This window comes from Netta rufina (genome assembly GCF_964035555.1).
Source record: "Netta rufina genome assembly, chromosome: Z".
In the NCBI taxonomy this organism is placed as follows: Eukaryota; Metazoa; Chordata; class Aves; order Anseriformes; family Anatidae; genus Netta; species Netta rufina.
This window is the reverse complement of record NC_140126.1, coordinates 16,693,267-16,711,492: the sequence shown is the minus strand read 5'-3', so window position 1 is coordinate 16,711,492 and position 18,226 is coordinate 16,693,267. Positions and strand designations below refer to the sequence as shown.

Sequence of the window (18,226 nt, the reverse complement as noted above, 5' to 3'; positions counted from 1 at the left end):
CTTGCTCACATGACTCTATAAAATGCTTGAGAAAGGAGCAAAATATTGGTAACTGAAGGTGTCTATTGTAAGAATAATGTCAACTGTAAGACAAACTAATAGATAAGGTAGAAATGTAAATGACTTAGAGGAAAGATAATGTAATTTATATAGAAAAAATAACTTACATATGAGAAATGGACAGAGACAGCCATACTTAGGGATATACAAAAAGAATTATGCTGTTGGAGCAGTGAGCCAGAAAGTTGTGGCAGCTCTTTTGCCTAAAAAGTGGTGATACCAGCCAAGTCTGGTGGGGAATAGATGGGGAAAGTTTAATTCAGTTTTAGAAATCTGGAAAGATTGGCATTATTTTATTTCATTTCATTTCATTTCATTTTACTTATCTTCATTATTATTATTATTTATTTTAGAAATATTATCTAAGTGGAAGCAATGATGTTTGGATAACCAATGCTGTCAAGGCCAAAACAAAGAATCAAAGCCAAAAGGATTGTAGGATGTCATGATGAAGTGGGAGGGGAAAAAAATAATAATAAAAATGAAATGCTCTGGGAAGCACAGCTAGGTAAAGTGAGGTAAGAAAGCTACAAAATGATTCAACATAAACATGCTGTTTAAAAACATTTAGTAGTTAGAGTAGTTTTAAAGTAATGGATGAGAAAAAAAGATGCCAAATACAGAAGGCTAAGAAATTAGCTTTGGAGAAGATGCTGGTTAAAACTGAGAGAAGAAAACAAGATTTCAGTCAGGCAGCAGAGTTGAAATAGGAGAGGATGCTGAGTGTGAAAGAACTTTTAGAATTGGGAATTAGTTTCTGTCTTCAAAATCTGCCAGAGCTCAAGGAGAATGAAAATGAGATCTAGCCAGGAGGAGGTCATTTGAAGCACTGAATGGTATGTACATGAGCATACGAAATATGGAAAATCTGTGAGGTTTAGACCAAGCCAATTACAATTATTTCAAGGTGAAAATTTATAACTTACATAACATTTCTAAAATGGTTGAATTTTACAACAGAGACATAATTAATTTTACAGTGGGTAACTATTGTAACCATGTAGCTGTTCTTTAGAAGAATCTGTAAGACCTTTTCCAAAAAATATACCAAAAAATAATTTATTTTATTGGATAGTGCATATTACTTTAAAGGAAAAATTAGTTGGAGAAAATCTTACTTTCAAAGAGTTTTGGGAGCTACTAGAGAGTGGAAAGAAAAGTTTCACAATTCTTCAGAGAAATGACAATATTTATTTTCATTGTATTTGAGCAAGTACACATTGAAAAAGATATCAATTTAGGAGGTACTTGGTTGTCTGTATTCCTTCTTTTGTAAGAAAAGGAGTAAGTTAAGTCCAGGCCCCTTACTTGATTTGAACTGCTATTAATTGTCATTGAAAATTATGTTTAGTAGAACATCAGTAACGGACTTTCAGACATGTTGAATACAAAAGTTATTGCAACCGTAAATTGTTTATTTTTTTAAAGAAATGTTGCAAGGTCGATGGGTTGCAAGCCATATATAAAAGATATTTTGTCGAAAAAGATGAAGACTTCATGCCTTTCCTCTTTTTTTAAAAAAAATCTTATTTGTTCTGCATTTAACACAGCAGAAAACGAGTTGAAGGAAGTCAGCTGGATCAGATTCAGTGGTTAAAAATAGAGCTAGCTCTGCTAATCAACTGCTAAAGGGGAGCATCAAGAAAAAATAAAAGTTTAATATGCTATAGTAGAAGTCTTATAATTAAAATAAGTGAAAGGAAAACACTATCAAAGTATCAGTTAAAACTTTGCTAGTTTCAGAATTGTTGTCCTACATATATGCCTATACAAAAAAAGAACTATATACATGTAAGACTCTGAACCATGTAACATATTTTCAGGAATTTGATTAAACACAAGGAAACTGTTTTACTAATAGAAGGGCCAAGAGGAAAGACTCACATTGCTAACCATGTCTAATGTGGCACTGTACTGGCAATGCTGAAATGCTTGCATCGAATTTATGCAATTTATATATCCACAGCACAGCAAAGTTTCTGGCTATAGGCATTTCTGCCAGAGGTATTTAACAGCCAGTGTGTCTGACATTTTTTTGAGATTTGTTTTTCAATGTGCTCTTCTTATGCCTGATAAGTTGTCAAAAAGGGGGAAAATTCACATGGAAAAGTGAAATAAAAAGTTCAGATAGAACTAATAAATTTGTCCTAAAATGAAGAGAAAATTAGGATCAGTGAGTGTGGGAAACTTCTATATTTCCTCTTCCGGATGTTTGGTTATTCAGGAGAAGTCTGTCTTAGGTAAGTTTTAGTGCTAAACATAGGTGACTTACCATATACATACTCCTTTTCATCACTTCTCCCACCCACTGGGAAGGAAAGGCTGAGAGGTTAGAGGTGTAGCTTTTTCAAACCTGGGTGGTTAATTCATTAGTATGAACTGGAGAAGCAATGTCTTGACATTGTTCTTCCTTCACTAGTTCCAAATATGATAAGATGTAAGGCAAAATGAAAAAAAAAATGTTTTGAAGCCTACATTTCTCTAAAAGAAAGAAAAACTTTAATCCTATCTACATTGAGTTCAACTGCTACAAGTAAGAGTGTGAACAGGGAAAAAAAAAAAAAAAAAAAGCATATTATAGCAACTTACAGATTTAGCAAGCGCATCTTTTGAAACACCCAAAAAGTAGGTTTCTAGTGTGAAATAGGCAGATATCCTCTGTAGCTGACAGACAGATAGGGAGTTGTGAGGAGCAGATCACTCTGTCTTAAAAATAGATGTCTAAATCATGGAAATAGACTGCCCCTGAAAGTACCTATCAGAGTTGTCTATAAACAGAGCCTAACTGACCAGCTTAAATCAGTATCCAAATCTTCTGACAGCTCAAGGCTAGTGAGAAAATTCCTTTCTTGGTGTTTCTCGTTTAGATCTCAGTCAATAATTCATGGCAAGTAATGTACTCAGAATTTGACCTTGATTTGTGCTCTCTTGTGAGTTGCTGCCTTTTTAAAACATATTTATTATTTGTTCTAATTCACAGATTGGAGTTTATGAGTATGAAATGTGTGGGGTTTCTCTCCCTCTCTCTCTCTCTCTCTCTCTCTCTCTCTCGGTTATACCATCTAGAGTAAGTCTTTGAAGCTTCTCTTACCTGAAAAACAAATACGAGATAAACAAAATTTGAGAAATTTATATACATTTCAGTGGATTTTTTGGATTTGTGTTTCCATGGGAACACAAATGACCAGACACCAGAAGATGTAAATCCTCTTCAAGAAAATTTCAGTAGCAGAACAAATGATTTAAATTTAATTTTCTTTCCTCACATTTTCCAGAAGGACTTAAAAGCATGAATGATGTCATTCAACCAAGCAGGAATTCTATCCATGTATGACTCACTCAGGTCATGGTCCAATACCTCTGGATGCCAAGATTCTAGTGAAGAATACAGGGAAATCCACTCTCCTCTCATTTAGAGAACTGTGCTGCTACACAGCTGTCAATACCATAGCTCATGTTTGCTTTCAGAAAGATGTTCTGACAGTAAAAGCTGATTTCTTCACAGCTTCCAGAAAGACAAAAGTATTACTGAGACATGTTCATTGTAGAATATGTGTGGCTGGACAAAACAACTTTTTTGTCAGTGGTAGATTTTTTGTTCTGAACAACATAAAATATTTTTAGAAGAGCTTTAATATATAAGATTTGCTAACATACTTAAAATAAAATTTAAGTGGATCAGTTAATTTTCAAGTTATATATGTAAGTTTTGTCTTGAAATCGTGGCGTATTTTGTATTGTTGAAACATTAGTATATTGTCTTCTTGAAATGGTACTCCTAGGCATTTCACAGGTGTCTCTCCTTAAGTATTTGAGTGGTAATGGCAAAACTACCCAATTCTTAACAACAATGAAGGGTTTGTATCCTACAAAGTAGTAGTTGATTATTATTCTCACTTAACAGTAACTGTGTCCATGACCAGCCCAAATTATGAAATCTTTGTAAAGGGAATTTGGAGACTACTCTTACTGTAGTCACTCACTGTGACTAGCAGTCACTGCTTCATTTACAAAAGAGAAAAAATGTTAGTCTTTACCTTTTTTAAGCCAAAAAGACCGTCATATTGTACTTGGAAAACATAACTGCTGGTTAGCTCTGTAGTGACTTATATTTAAGCCCCCTATGTTTATTTTTTAAGCAACTGTTTAGCTGAGACATTGTAATCCAAGTTTGTGTCTAGCAAATAGTTACTAATGAGCTATGAACCCTTGAAAAACAGAAGGTATGATGGAAATGTCAATAGATTTTCCGTCTAACAGCATAATTACTTCTGTAATTATTGCAGTATATCCATTTGGAGCTGACATGACTGTAGTTTATAGTGCAAAGTATACTTTTATATTATATAGAGTGTTTGAATATCTGTTGTTTGTTTGTTTTGTATGCATCTCATTTAAATAAAAGGAAAAACAAAACAACAACAACAAAAAACAGCCTGATACACTAGGGAGCCTTAGCTCAGTTCAAGTCCAAAGTCTTCCAGTGGGCTAATATTTATTTTTATGCTACCCACTGTTTTCCAGTATTAAATTTTCGAGTATTTTCCAGTCCAACATTCATAGGTAGCTTTTATTCGCATTGCCCATAGCCATAGCTGATAGCATGAGATCACATTTCCTAGAATTAAAAGACAGGAAAAAAATAATCCTATATATAGAAAACGATCCCATGTTTGTTTGTTTGTTTTTGAATCACTGGCAAATGAAGTACACAGATCCACTAGATCTACTGTGATACAACAACTGAGCCTAGATGGATAGTGATCAGTTAGTACTGAATTTACTAATCTCTAGTTGCATAATGGAATGGATTAAATGAAAATTTGTCTATAGTAAAGGCAGAGGGACACCTTTGCACTCCAGATTATTAAGGACCAGGCTTCTGCTGTGTTAGGGAGTGAGAAACTCTAAGCCCTATCCCCAAGACATCTCTCATCTGCTTGTCATGGTGCAGCTCAGGCAGCAATACCAGACAGTTTCAAAGGGTACCACAGCTGAGTTTCCACAAAAAAAAAAGGCATTATGACAGGTATCCTCACATAAGGCCCCTCTTTGCTATGCTACCTATAAGGAGTTTTACATGCTTGAGTCTGGATAAAGCTTTTTTAGAGCACATAGTAACTTTATTTACACTGTAATCACTGAGCAAATAAACCATATTTATTCATAAGTCAGGTAGTTTGATCTAGGCAGCTAAATATAAATGACTATAGGAGCAAAACATTACTGACTGTGTTTCTTCTGTGCCCTTGGGTTTGCTTTTTTCAGAGTCACAGAATGGTTGAGATTGGAAGGGACCTCTGGAGGTCATCTGTTCCAATCTCCCTCCCCAAGCAGGGTCACCTCAAGCATGTCCAAATGGATTTTTTTATTTTTTATTTTAATTCTTAGGAATACTAAGCTGTAATTATTATTATATTTTTCAGTTACTTTACTTATACAGTTGTATATGGCTTTTTCCTCTTTGATATATAAGCTTCAGTCAGGAGGGAATATGCTGTTACCTAAAAATGAACAGCAGAGTTTGTTTCTCTGGCATTCTGTCAACATCCTACAAAAGAGTATTTTTGAAATCATTACTTGCATTGAGCAAAGTACAATTTTCTGAAGCATCAAAAATTTCCTTCTCTAATTCTATGGCTAATTCTTATTAATGAAAGATACCTCTTCTGAACCAATGCTTGCATTACTAGTTCTCAAGCCCACCCATGCACAGTTAATATAAGAACATCTTGCTAATCTTTTCTGTCCTTCAATCTTGTACTGCCATTCAGAATATAAGAGGATAAACTAGTGCTGTGGATGAACTCTGCAACCCACAGTTTAGCAAAACTAACTAGTATGGTCTTAACTTGTGAGGAAATTTGTTTTTGTTGTGGAGTAAGAGCTCCCAGAAATTGGAAAGGTTAAATTTGGGTCTCAGTTCATACTTCTTTCTAAATTGAAAACAATTTAAGATAAACATATAAGCTGGAAAGCATGTATGAAGAAAAGAAAGGAAGGGCAAAAAAGTTGTAGAAGACCAGCTGTAATAGTAGCTAAACAAAACTAGGATAGTGCTGAATGAAAGAGCCAAGCTCTGGATTTTTAGAGATCCTATGATAATCCTATCTGAAATAGATTCATGATGGAATAGGAAATCCTACCTGAAATATATTCATGAGGCTGCACATGAAGAAGCAAAACTGTGTCATATACCTTTCATTTGCTAATGTGCATTCCAAACAACATACTTAAAAGCTCAGTCATTCTTTACATGTTAAGACTCGATTTTAGCCTTCCAGGATTCTGTTTCTCCTGATACATTGACAGTGTCTCTGAGTATCCTAAAGAAATATATTTTAGAAATTAGAATTAGAAATTCCTGAATTTGTCACTGTAGTAAACAAGAAAAATGGTATCTACTGTTGCAGTTTTAAATTACAATGTTAAATTCAAGTCTTAAAAGACTACAGACTTTTTGCTTTGTCTTAAAAAATGAATATTTTGAATCTATTTCTTCAATTTGTATATAATACCTGTAGCATGTTTTCAGCTCTTTTTTTGTCCAAATGCTTTTCAAGAAGCATGTGCGTTATACCTAATTTCACAGAAACATAGAAAGGTTTGGATTGGAAGGGGCCTTAAAGACCATCTAATTCCAACCCCACTTCCATGGGCATGGACAACTCCCACCAGACAAGATTGCTCAAAGCCCCATCCAACTAAACACTTCCAGGGATCCACAACTTCTCTGGGCAACCTCTCCAATGACTCACTGCCCTCTGAGTAAAGAATTTCCTAATATCTAATCTAAATTTACCTTCTTTAGTTTAAAACTACTCCTTGTAGTTTGTCACTACACTCCCTGACAAAGAGTCCCCTCCCCAGCTTTCCTTCAGGCCCCCTTTAGGTACTGGAAAGCTGCTGTAAGGTCTCCCCAGAGCCTTCTCTTCTCCAGGCTGAACAACCCCTCATTCATCCTGTCTTCACAGGAGAGGTGCTCCAGCCCTCTGATCATCCTTGGGGCCTTCCTCTGGGCTTGTTCTAATACTTCTGTGTCCTTCTTGTGCTGGGAGCTCCAGAGCTGAATGCAGCACTCCAGGTGGGGCCTCAGAACAGCAGAGCAGAGGGGGAGAATCACCTACCTCCCACTCCTGGTCATGCTGCTTTTGGTGCAGCCCTGGATATGGTTGGCTTTCTGGGCTGCAAGTGCACATGGCTGGTTCAATTTACAAATTGAGGAAGTCAAAACTCAGAATGATTAAGCAAATTTTCCAGACTCTTGAGATAAAGATGTTCCCAAACACGGAACAACCCAATCCAGCCTGTGCCTCATTCCCTAAGCCATGATTTTTCCAATTCACATTAATTTTTAGCTTTGTGTAATGCAACACTGGTATTCTTTTGATTACCTACTAATTTGAGGTTGAGTAACTAAGATAAAAGCTTCCTCAAATCCTGCGCATGTTTTATAATTGCTGTCTTAATTCCTTTGGTATCTTTTCTTCCTTAGAGAGCTTGACTATACAATAAAAACACTGGTCAACTGATACACATAGACAGTAAAAACTGTTGTTTTTGTTAGTGTGTGTAGCAGCACTGAATGGAACCATCTTATAGTGCTCTCTTTATCGTAAAATCTGTTTGCCTTATTATCATTATGCAGTCAACACTTGTCTTAATTGTGATGGTGTACCATCAAGAGCTCAGTTCAAGACCAGTTTTATCTCTTGTGTTATTACTGACACCCTAAAAAAAAAGGTTCTAAAAGGGAAAAGAAATATACATTTTTTAAGTTACAGAATTGCATGTATAAATCAGATGCTACAAATGGCTATTGCATTTGTCTCAAATATATGCTTGTATTCATGTACAATGCATATTCTATATGTACATCTGTAAAACCATGTGCAACTGCTTATAAACCTTCAGGGTTCAATAATGAATATGCTTATATTTCTCTTCTTTTTAAATTCTCTTTAATTTTGTGTTTGTACATAATTTGCATTTTGGCATTCTGGATTTAGTATGACATGGTCTTACTCAAAATATATTGTTCTGGGAAAAAAAAGAATGCCTCCAATGACATTAGATATATTTTCCATCTGCTGACATGTGCCTAAGCTCTTACAATGATTTTGGATCTGTCACTGTGATTTCTTGTGTCTTTGAGAAATTTAATTTACTGCTCCTTACTGGCTATTTTAATAATTAATACTTTGATAACACAATTTAAAGCCTTTAAAAAATGCTTTAAAATGACCACCAATTCTGTAATAGCCCATCACCTCAATTTCATACTGATTTTGATTTTCTTCATGATCTATCCCATCTGTTTAAAGAATAAAAAAGTTTCACAATGTAGTGGGTCCATGTTAAACAACATTTAAGTCCACTATTACAGACCTGTAACCTGCACACACTGACAGACTCAACTGTTACTAAAGGTCCCATGACTGCATGACCCTTTGAGCTAAATTTATCACAGATGCTTTTTCCACTCTTTGAGTTTAACTTTTATGATTTCACAGAACTCTTACAAAATGTCTTGTATTAACCAGTAGATGCTATTTGAAAGATAGATGCCAGAAAACATGAAGAACAGAATGCTTAGCATGAAACCTTATTAACATTCCTTTTGCTGCTGTGGAGCACTTTGTATGCAAATGAATGGCACAAGCCTCCAGGGCAGTTAGGATCTTTCCCGTTGATATACAGTGTAGTTTGTAATGCATTTTATTGCACTGTTATAAAGTGCAAAGGTTCCAGAAAGCTTTACACACTTTATACACATTTTTATTTGATGAATGGTTTTGTATTTTAATGCAGAACCTGTTCATCATGTTTTCCTTCTATTTGTCAAGTCTGTATACCTTTTAGAACTAATATTTTTACTGCATTCTTTTATTATTAATCAAGCTTCAGTCAAGAATAATATGCTACAGCACTTGTAACATTGTACAAAAAAAATCACTATTATGCTTGTAACCATTTGTTGAGCAATAATTCTGTTTAAAAAAAATACAATAAGTTTTATAGGAAATTCAAAATGCATAACATGTATATTCACTACCGAGTTCTCTACATCTATATTTTACCTCTTTTAAAACTAAAATTAGATGCATTTCTTAAAATGAATTCACTCTCACAGCTTTTCTGATAAGTTTTTGTCTAGAAAATAAAAATGCAGGTTCAGTTGTTTGACATGCATAACTATTAATGTACTTACTAAAATAGGCAAAAATCTCTCTTTGCAGTATGGTACAGAGGACGTCATGTTAGAGTTCTTTAGCTGAGGTATTTTGTCCTTCACCGATTTATAACAATAGCTGTCTGTATGTGTGTTTGACTTTAACAGTCAACAAGGAATTTTATTTTTACTGAACTTCCTCACAGTGTTTTGAATTTCTTTCAAAGAGGGAATGCTTTCTGGTTTGTGAAGTTAAACAATAGTACTTATTCACAGTACCTAGTAGAGGCAAGGGTTAGGAGAAAAGGAAAGGGAAGAATTACATTTCTAGGTAAGACTTTAGTTAACTTAGAATGAAAGATCTTTGTTCTTTTCTTTACTCCACAAAGAGTAATTTATCTAGCAAGTCTCTAAATGAAAATTCCCTACAAGCTCATTAATGTTACTGTACCTTACATTCGTCTTTTCTTTTCATTCTTTGTCCATCAGCATTTTCTCTCTCTCTCTCTCTCTCTCCTTTTTTTTTTTTTTTTTTTTAATAAATATGATTGACCTTTAAACCTGTTGTTATCAGCCTGCAAGAAAGAGATAGAGACTCTTTTCAGCTGCCTTGGTTCCCATGTGACCTACAGGGAGAATAGATTCAAAATAGACTAGTTCCTCCCAGGGCAATACAAGGCAGAAGAGAAAAGCACTGTCATTTCCGAACAGCACAGTGCTAGAGTAAATTCAGTGTGAAAAGGGAAGGAGTTGCAGCAAGTTAGAATTCTTCCTCCAGAGCCTGGATTATTACAGGAAAAACATTTGAAGTATTTTATTATTTTTTTTAAAGAAGGTTTTGAAAGACACTTTGAAATGGAGTACTCTGAGCTTTATAAGGAAAACTGATGTTTGAGTGCTAGGAAGACTGGAGGAATTTTTTCAAAATGAGTATTGTTATGAAGCCAAGATCCCGATCTACCAGCTCCTTAAGGACTGCCGATGCAATGTGGTAACGTGTTTGGCTTTTTTCTTTCAAGTTTCCCTTCCTATAATGACCCATAGACATGTCCCGAGAAAGTCACAGGGTTTAATTTTGATTTGATAGATTTTGCATGGTTATTGAAGTTTTTTGACTGTTTCACAATTACAAGTAAGAAACAAGATTTTGTATTTTTTTTCCCTGTACATTACGCTGTGTGTAGTATTTTTTAATGAGAGGCATTACATAAGTTTTTCCTGTTTAGTAATTAGATTCAGTACTTGCACTTACAGATGCTTTCTAAAAATCTTCAGTAGATTTACTTCAGCAACAAGCTTATTATATACAGCTTGCAGCTCTGGAGGCTGATGTTAAAACGGAGCTATAGTTTGCACGAGCTATTTTGGGATGCTTACATGTCACTTTGTTGCATAAATAGACTGACTGTAGAGAAAAGTGTTCTGGGAGGAGACAGACTTCACAGAGGCATGAGTGAGACTGTGCTGTGTTACACTTCATGTATTTGCCCTGCACTCAGATACTTGGAGGAGCAGAAGCAGATTGTAACAGTGAACTGTGTGTACAACTTTCTTGCTAATTTTCAGTTAGAAATTGTTAAAGTTCAGTATTTATTTTCTTGGAGAAACTTCTGTTTTCTATAGCTTGTTAGGGACAAACATGACAATTTTATATTAGGTACAATAAATAAATAAATTCACGGTTCTCTGTTAATATCTCCCACTTTTTTTTTTTCTCTCTACATTTGTTTTTTTTTCAAAAAAACACTATCATTTATGTAAATAAACAAAATAATAGACTACTTTTTCAGGACTATATAACAGATACATAAAATTACGTGCTTTAAAATACAGTCTTTGTTCAGAAATAAATGGCTGATGTGACTGTGGGATAGAATAGTAACTAAATTTCTTTGTGAACAAGTATGTCAAGCTAGCATAATTGAATATGAGCTAATATATCCAGTTAATAGGCTAATGTTCAATTAGCCTATTCAAATCTTTATCTTTCAAGTAGTACTGAATGAAATCATTCCAAGTCATGTCATTACTATCATTAAAGTAAGTAATTTTTTCCAAAACTAAGTAACTGCAGTACTCTAACTAAATAGTAGTACCAGTTGATCTCAGAAGCTGGAATAGTTTTGCTGAAATGCCTGCAATAAACAGTGGCTCTTTATCTTTATTAAAATGTAGTAAAGTAATAATAAAAACTTGGTGTTACATATCACTAAAGTGTTACACTGCATGCTACTAAAACAATAATATCTGGAAGTGCTGTAATAGATTATGTGCCTCCAAGGTAAAACATGCATGCCTTAATTATTATGTAAAGATATGCAAATGAACCAGTATATTTCTGATTACTTCATCTTCCTGTCAATTTTATCTTATTTGAGTGCTTCCAATAAGTTGTGAAAAAGAAAAAAAATAAATCTCTGAGCTGATATTTGCAGGCTGGAATGACCATCCGTTATAGTCCAAAACAGCTGTCTGTATCCCTTTTGCTGCCAATGCTTTTAGTTAGCACATTGATCTAGTGGATCAATGGAAGATTCCATTTTCTGCTAGCTGCAAGTTGAGAGTCATCTCCTACCGGGCAGTTTGGAAACATTACCTGAGCTCAGGATGTGGCTCATAGGGAGATCCTTAGGAGCTGTCTAGATGAGGTACATACTGTTTGTTCTCTTTGTGTGAAGCTGAGCCAGGCCAGCCCCGCCCAAGCAGGAAAAGGAGAGGGAACCCCCAGCTCCTCCACACCTAAGCTCACCACCAAATACAGCCCAACCATACCACAGCCACCTCCAGCTGAGGAACCTACGTAGTGGATCTGAGCATGCCTGATTTCCATATTACCTCCGCGAGGTGTCTTGGGGTTCTTAATCACCAGATGTGGGAGCCTGTGAGTTTGGCTCCATGGGTCAGTGCCATTTCCTAACGTTTGGTGGGGCAGAATACCATCACAACAATCTTGATGTATTATTAAACAAGTCCAAAATGCTTAGCCATAAATAATGTGATAAAGTTAGCAGCACTAATGGATATTTGGGCTGGGAGGCAGGGAGAGCTATAGCATGTCGTTTTCCTTATCTATTAACATTTCACAGCAACCCTGCTGTGCGTTGGAGAAGGAGGGAAGAGCTGTAGTAAAGAGAAGGTGGAAGATTGTGAAAAGAAATAAAAATTGCAGTGAGCTTTTTGGTTCCCAGAAGCACAGAACAGAGTCACAGTGCTGTACTGAAGTATGAATATCCCTCCTGAAAGGGTTTGATAGAAATGGTCCCAGGATATTTACATGCAGCAATTTCCCATGAAGAAGAGAATCCAGGTTCCCAATATGTGTATGGTAAAATCATGTTATTTTCAGTATCAGCATTACAAAGCATCTAAATGGTATCACTCACTGTTAGAGGGGGCACCAGCCAGCTCAGAGGTGTCTCAGGTGATCCCAGGTGGAGAGCTGTTCTGGTGTTTCCTGTTACAAGTTAGTTCAGTTGGGGTTGTCTGCTGCTTAACACGGTAGAAGGGTCTGTAGGCAAACCTGTTCCTGAAACACCTGGGAAAATTTCATCTGTTTGTTATAATAACAGAATTAAAAGCAGATGGTTGTTTTTATGCAAAATAATGAGGAAGGTGACTTATTTAAGAATTAATACCTATTAATTTAATGTAACTCAATTCTGCTATTCATTCATAACTTCAGGATGTGATTGTGAATCAGAATATTTTTAGATAACATTCTAGAATAGAAAAATGGTCATACAGACTTTTCAGTGGCAGAAAATTGATTTGTCTTGCTGTTCCTGGGAAGAAATAACAAAGTAATAAGAAAATTTTCTTTAATGCAAAATGTTGATTGAGAGAGCAGTATACATACTAAAATAAGAGTATGATTGTTTTCTTGACTATGTGCCACTAAAGAGTGTAACAGCATTGGAATAAGAATGTTTTCCACAGAAACACACTTTCTGCTTTTTGTTTTTCTTTTTGTTTTGTTTTTTAATGAATCAAAAGTCTGAATGTATCAAATATAATAGAAAGTCTACCAAGTGGCTAGGGGTTTGGGGGAACAGCAAAACTGATAGAAAACATGCTGGAAAACATGCAGCTGAAAAGATATTAGAACTTCTTTATTTTTTTTCATGATAATTAGTCCAAAGATCTAATAAGCCTCAGCGTTTTGCCACGATCCTTTCTGCAACATACCTTGTGAGTCTGGAGTGATAGCTATCTGTTTACTTTGTGGGTTGGCCTTCTCCAGTCTTTATTTATTTTTATAACATATGACAATTCATGCTTTGCTATTTTTTGGAACTTAAGGTTGGATGATCTGCAAAGGGCACATACCAGTCTCCCTGCTGCCCTCAAAGCAGAGGACTTCAGTGATTCAGTGAATTTGTGTTATTCCATAGAACAATATATTTGTTCTTATTTAATGCCAGAAGTGGGTAATGCTGTTTGTGATATCAGGAAGTTTGGAAGACTGGAAATAGCTGAAGGATGTTGTGAGGTATAACTTTCTCAGTCTGTAACATATTTATGGGTAAGTGGGATAGAACTGATGTATTTGATGAGCTTTTCTGCTTGTACCCTTAACATGTAGATCACAATAGGAATTCTAAAAAAACTTTTATTGAACAGTGACAAGAAAACACTTGTGGTCTGACATCAGTGCATAGTGTTTCTGGGGCAGAAGAAATAGTGCAGAATGTTGGGATGAGATCCAGCTGTGCTGACCTGAGATAGCCAGAGTGGCTTCCCAACCTAAACATTGCACAAAGTAGAACTCATATCCCAGTAGATTTCATACCTCAAAGTAGATCATACCCTGGTCTTTTGGAACCCGGGCATTTGCCATGACGAAACAGTAGCTGGATCACACCGTTTAGAGACTGAGTAGCCCCAAACAATTTAAATCCTTGGTAATCACTTGGTGCTAGCAAGCCTATTGCCAGTATAAAGGTGATAAAGATATATAATAAATGCCATTGTATGAGTTGTATAACTCTAGGTTATTGTTATCAGGCCTCTATCTGAAGTAACTGATGACTTTCAGACTAGGAATCCCAGTCCTGGGAAGATCAACAGCAAAAAATTTTCCTGAAGGAATATTTGTCTAAAGGGCAGAGAACAGTGTATAAATATAACTGTGAACTATATTAACAGTATGCACACCACTAGACTGTTGAAGAGATCAGGAGTTTGTGTTCTTGGATCGGATGATTTATTTATTTTCCCCTCTCCAGTGTTATGTTTTTTTTGTGGGAGGTGGGTGCCTGATATTATTGTTGGTGATATTACCTGTCCCCTGTTGCCATAGCTTATGAAACCACTCTTGAATAAAAGAGGGTTGGGAGCTCACATAATTTTCAGTTATGCTTTTAGTAGCTGAAGAGGTTGAATACAGTCCATTTGGAAAGCTCAAAGCAAGCTACAGTGTCCAAACTCAAGGGGATGCTGAAGTACTGAATGTGGTATGCAGAATTAGGGGATTTGTAAAAGCTGAACAAAATCTGCAAGCTAAAAGTGACCTTCCCTGCATGATGTTTGACTTTGGTGGAATTCATAGCTGAATTCACTTGGCCAAATAAACCATCGTAAGCCGTATGGATCCCAAATCACGAAGGCCCTAGAAATTTGTGGTGGTATGTGTGCTCTTCTTTATTCCCCCAGTGTCAGTACTAATGAAGAACACTGCACAGCCAGTGTTTTACTGTCTTCCAGATTGTGGAGTGTTAAAGTTATATTCTAAATGCAATAGGAAGAAATACTATTTTCTCTAGAGAAAGTAGTTGTATCCTAGTATTCTTTCTTCAGCAGTGGCAACAGAACATGAAGGCCTGTCCAATTTCTGCCACTGTATTAGGGATGCTCTTGGGTTCATCCTTGCCTGTTTCCTTGAGAGCCCATCTAAGGACCTTCTGCCCACAGATTTGTCTAACCTTTTCAAATCTGCTAGTACTATCTTTCTCCACAGTCTTCTGACAACCACACCAGCCAAGTCAGAAAGTACTTTTTTATTGTACTTCCAGCAGGCATCCTACATCCTATTAGTTTCAACAAGTTTCCTTTAGTTTTGTCATTATAGCATTTGATGAAGGATACTGCATTCACTTTATCCACAAACTGCATTATTTTTAAAGCTCAATCATAACCTTCTAGGCTTTTTGCTGTCAAAACTGAAGGGTTATAGCCTTCTTAGACTTTCCTAATAAGGCTGCAGCTTTGCTCGTTGGTCATTTTTGCCGCCAATCTTTATATTTCCTCAAACACCACTATATCCTTGGAATAGAGGCACCAGACTGGGACATTACACAAGACATTTGCAAACACCAAGGTTTTTATACAGTGACAAAATTGTCTGTTTTTTTTTTCCTAAGTACCCTTTATGACGATGCCCAGTATAGTTACCTTTTTTTCTGCCACTCCGAATCGAGTCAGTGATTTTACAGAACTGTTTCCCTGTTTGTTCTTGCCAATACAAACTTTTGGCATGGTCTCATCTCTGAATTTTTCTACAGCAGAAGCATTAGCCTTGCCAACATAAAATTCAATTACTTTAACATGAATGTGATAAGAACTGCTGTCTTGAAATAATGTTATTATTTTTTAAACAAACAAAAAGTATTGTGAGACTTGCCAGACAGCAAATGGCAGCTCGACTCCAGCAAAGAAAGGGCGCTTCCTCAGAAATGCAATCTTTCAAGCTAAAACAATTTCTCCAGAAAAAAAAAAAAATTAAAAAATACATAATGTTCTTATCTCACTACATGCAAGCACGTGATGTAGTTTTCTGCCATTCATTTCAGTGTCCAAATAATCCACTCTCAATTTTCATGGAGATGAGGTCCCATCTTTACAGCACAGTTTGTTCTCACACCTTCTCCCTGTGCACATACGTAGACTATCAGGTCATGGGTTCACATTTCACCAGGTCATGAGGCCAATGGGGATGAGACACTTTGGTTTCTATCCCTAGCATTGCACAAGGGAGAGTGTAGCAAGCTTCGTGGGTAGCTCAACTTGGATGACTAAAGCTTATTTACAGCCGGTTCAACTGAGGACAAGAGGTAGCCCAAATGCTCAAATCCGGATCAATATTGAAGTGCCTAGATAGAAGAACCTTTCCTTTTATTCCCTTCCATTACACATGGTTGAACTTGGCTGCATTTTTTTCTAAGACAAGGAACGTACTTCTTCCAACATAATTCCCTGAGAAGCACAATTTCATTGTAAGATGTAACAGACCAGATTCAGCTCACTGAAAGGTTGATGTCTGCCATGTCTATACCTGAACTTGTAACCTCACACTCTCAGTGGAGAGAAATATTTGCCCTCAGGGTTTAGCATATCATCTATTTTAGATGCCTACCTCAGGAGATGTGCTTTTGATGCCACTAATTTTATCAATGAAACCTCCCCTGATTATAAGTAATAGTAATACGTATAAATGGAATCTAACTTGCATAGGGTTATTTGCAATGTGCATATTTAACCATATTAATTCTTTCTACTGAAAATAATTTATCTTATGATGAATACACAATTTAGTATTTAGTAACTGTAGCATTATTTTATGATGTAAGGAAAGTATTTGTACAAAACAGAAGTTCAGTATGGAATATAATGTGTTAGAGCACAGCAACGAAAATGAAAGTAATATTCAAAGAACCTTGCGCTCAAAATCTAGTCAGTTCATATTCACTGAACACTAATGTCATCATTCTGATGACAGCACAAATGGCTTAACCTTGTTACTGTGATTCCCATCAGATTTCAGCTCTGATGCGTTTTAATTCAGGCTAATATGCAATAAAGCATGTTTCATAAATCACGTTACTAAAGACATAATGTAACTAGATTTCTGCACTCCTTTGAGTGTTGAGGTTAGTGATCCTGTGAAGAGGTATACATGTATAGTGTAAATAGGTGCATGGCTATAGTATGGTATGGTATTTTAAATATTTATTCTTTCATCAAAAAAGTATGACATATTTTCAAGTAGGCTGTATATAAAAAGAAGAACAGTGTATAGTTTAGAAGCTAAGCTGCAGAAATTGATTTTACTCATCTAACTTTTCTTTCTAGTATTCAAGAAATACATAGAGGAACTAATGTCTTAAATTTGCCTCTTCTCCATTTCTCTTCTGGTTTTATACCAGCACCTAATGGTGCTACTTTACATTACTCTCATAGTAATAAACTCAAAACCTCAAGCACTGAGTTAAAAATGCTTTTGGATATAGATATTTAAGAAAGACTTTTCCTGTTCTATGAAAGAGTTAAAAATTGGAAAAAGGGAAGAGATTGCTTAAGAATTATAAATAACTGTATTTTTGTCAAAGATCTCAAAATAAATGAATAACTGTATTTTTGTCAGATCTCAAATTCAGGGCAGATCAGCTGAAAAAAATATTTTCAGTAATTTTATCATGCTTTATATCAATTCAGCCATTTAAAATGTGTATTAAGATCAACTATTAGAATTAAAAATCATGTCAAACTAGAAAAAAAAAGTTTTACTTGGATAAAGAAAAGTTTGGATGATTTTGAAATTTATCCTCAAATTTCTTTAACAGTATCAATAACTTTCTTGTAAAAAGTTTCAGTGAGATGATATTCTCCAAATGTCAACATTGTGAAGAAATTTCAATGTGTAATTATATGAAGCTCTACAAACAAATAGCTCTATAATTCTCTTGGAGGTGGAAAAAAAAAATGGAAAAAATATTTTTTCCAGAAATTTACAAATCTAATTTCCAGAAATATACAAATCTAGTCCAGTAGGAATCAAGCTGTGTTTTCCTCTGAGCCACAACACATTTCTAAGCAAAAAGACTGTCAATACTACATTTGTAGAATGCGCTATATCTCATGGCCAAAACTGGCACGTTGGTACTAGCTCTCTTGGGTGGATGATGATGAACCCCAGTGATTAAATCTGTGTGGTGTCCTGTACTGCATCTCTTAGCTGCTGCCAGCATTCAGGCATCAGTGCAGATAACAGCAAGCACT

General features: G+C 35.6%; 1 protein-coding gene across 3 annotated transcripts in view; it reads left to right on the top strand.

Annotated features, from left to right (window-relative positions):
- PDE4D (phosphodiesterase 4D) overlaps positions 1-18,226 on the top strand; it is a gene marked incomplete at its 5' end in the record, with an annotated part of 369,096 nt that overhangs the window by 202,760 nt on the left and 148,110 nt on the right. Inside the window, one exon of one of the 3 annotated variants that reach the window (XM_084305639.1) lies at positions 9,980-10,223. The exons of the other annotated variants lie outside the window; for them this stretch is intronic. Coding sequence (XP_084161765.1) covers positions 10,159-10,223 — 65 coding nt within the window. Of the gene's footprint in view, positions 1-9,979; positions 10,224-18,226 lie in introns of those variants that run through there. 3 annotated transcript variants of the gene reach the window in all.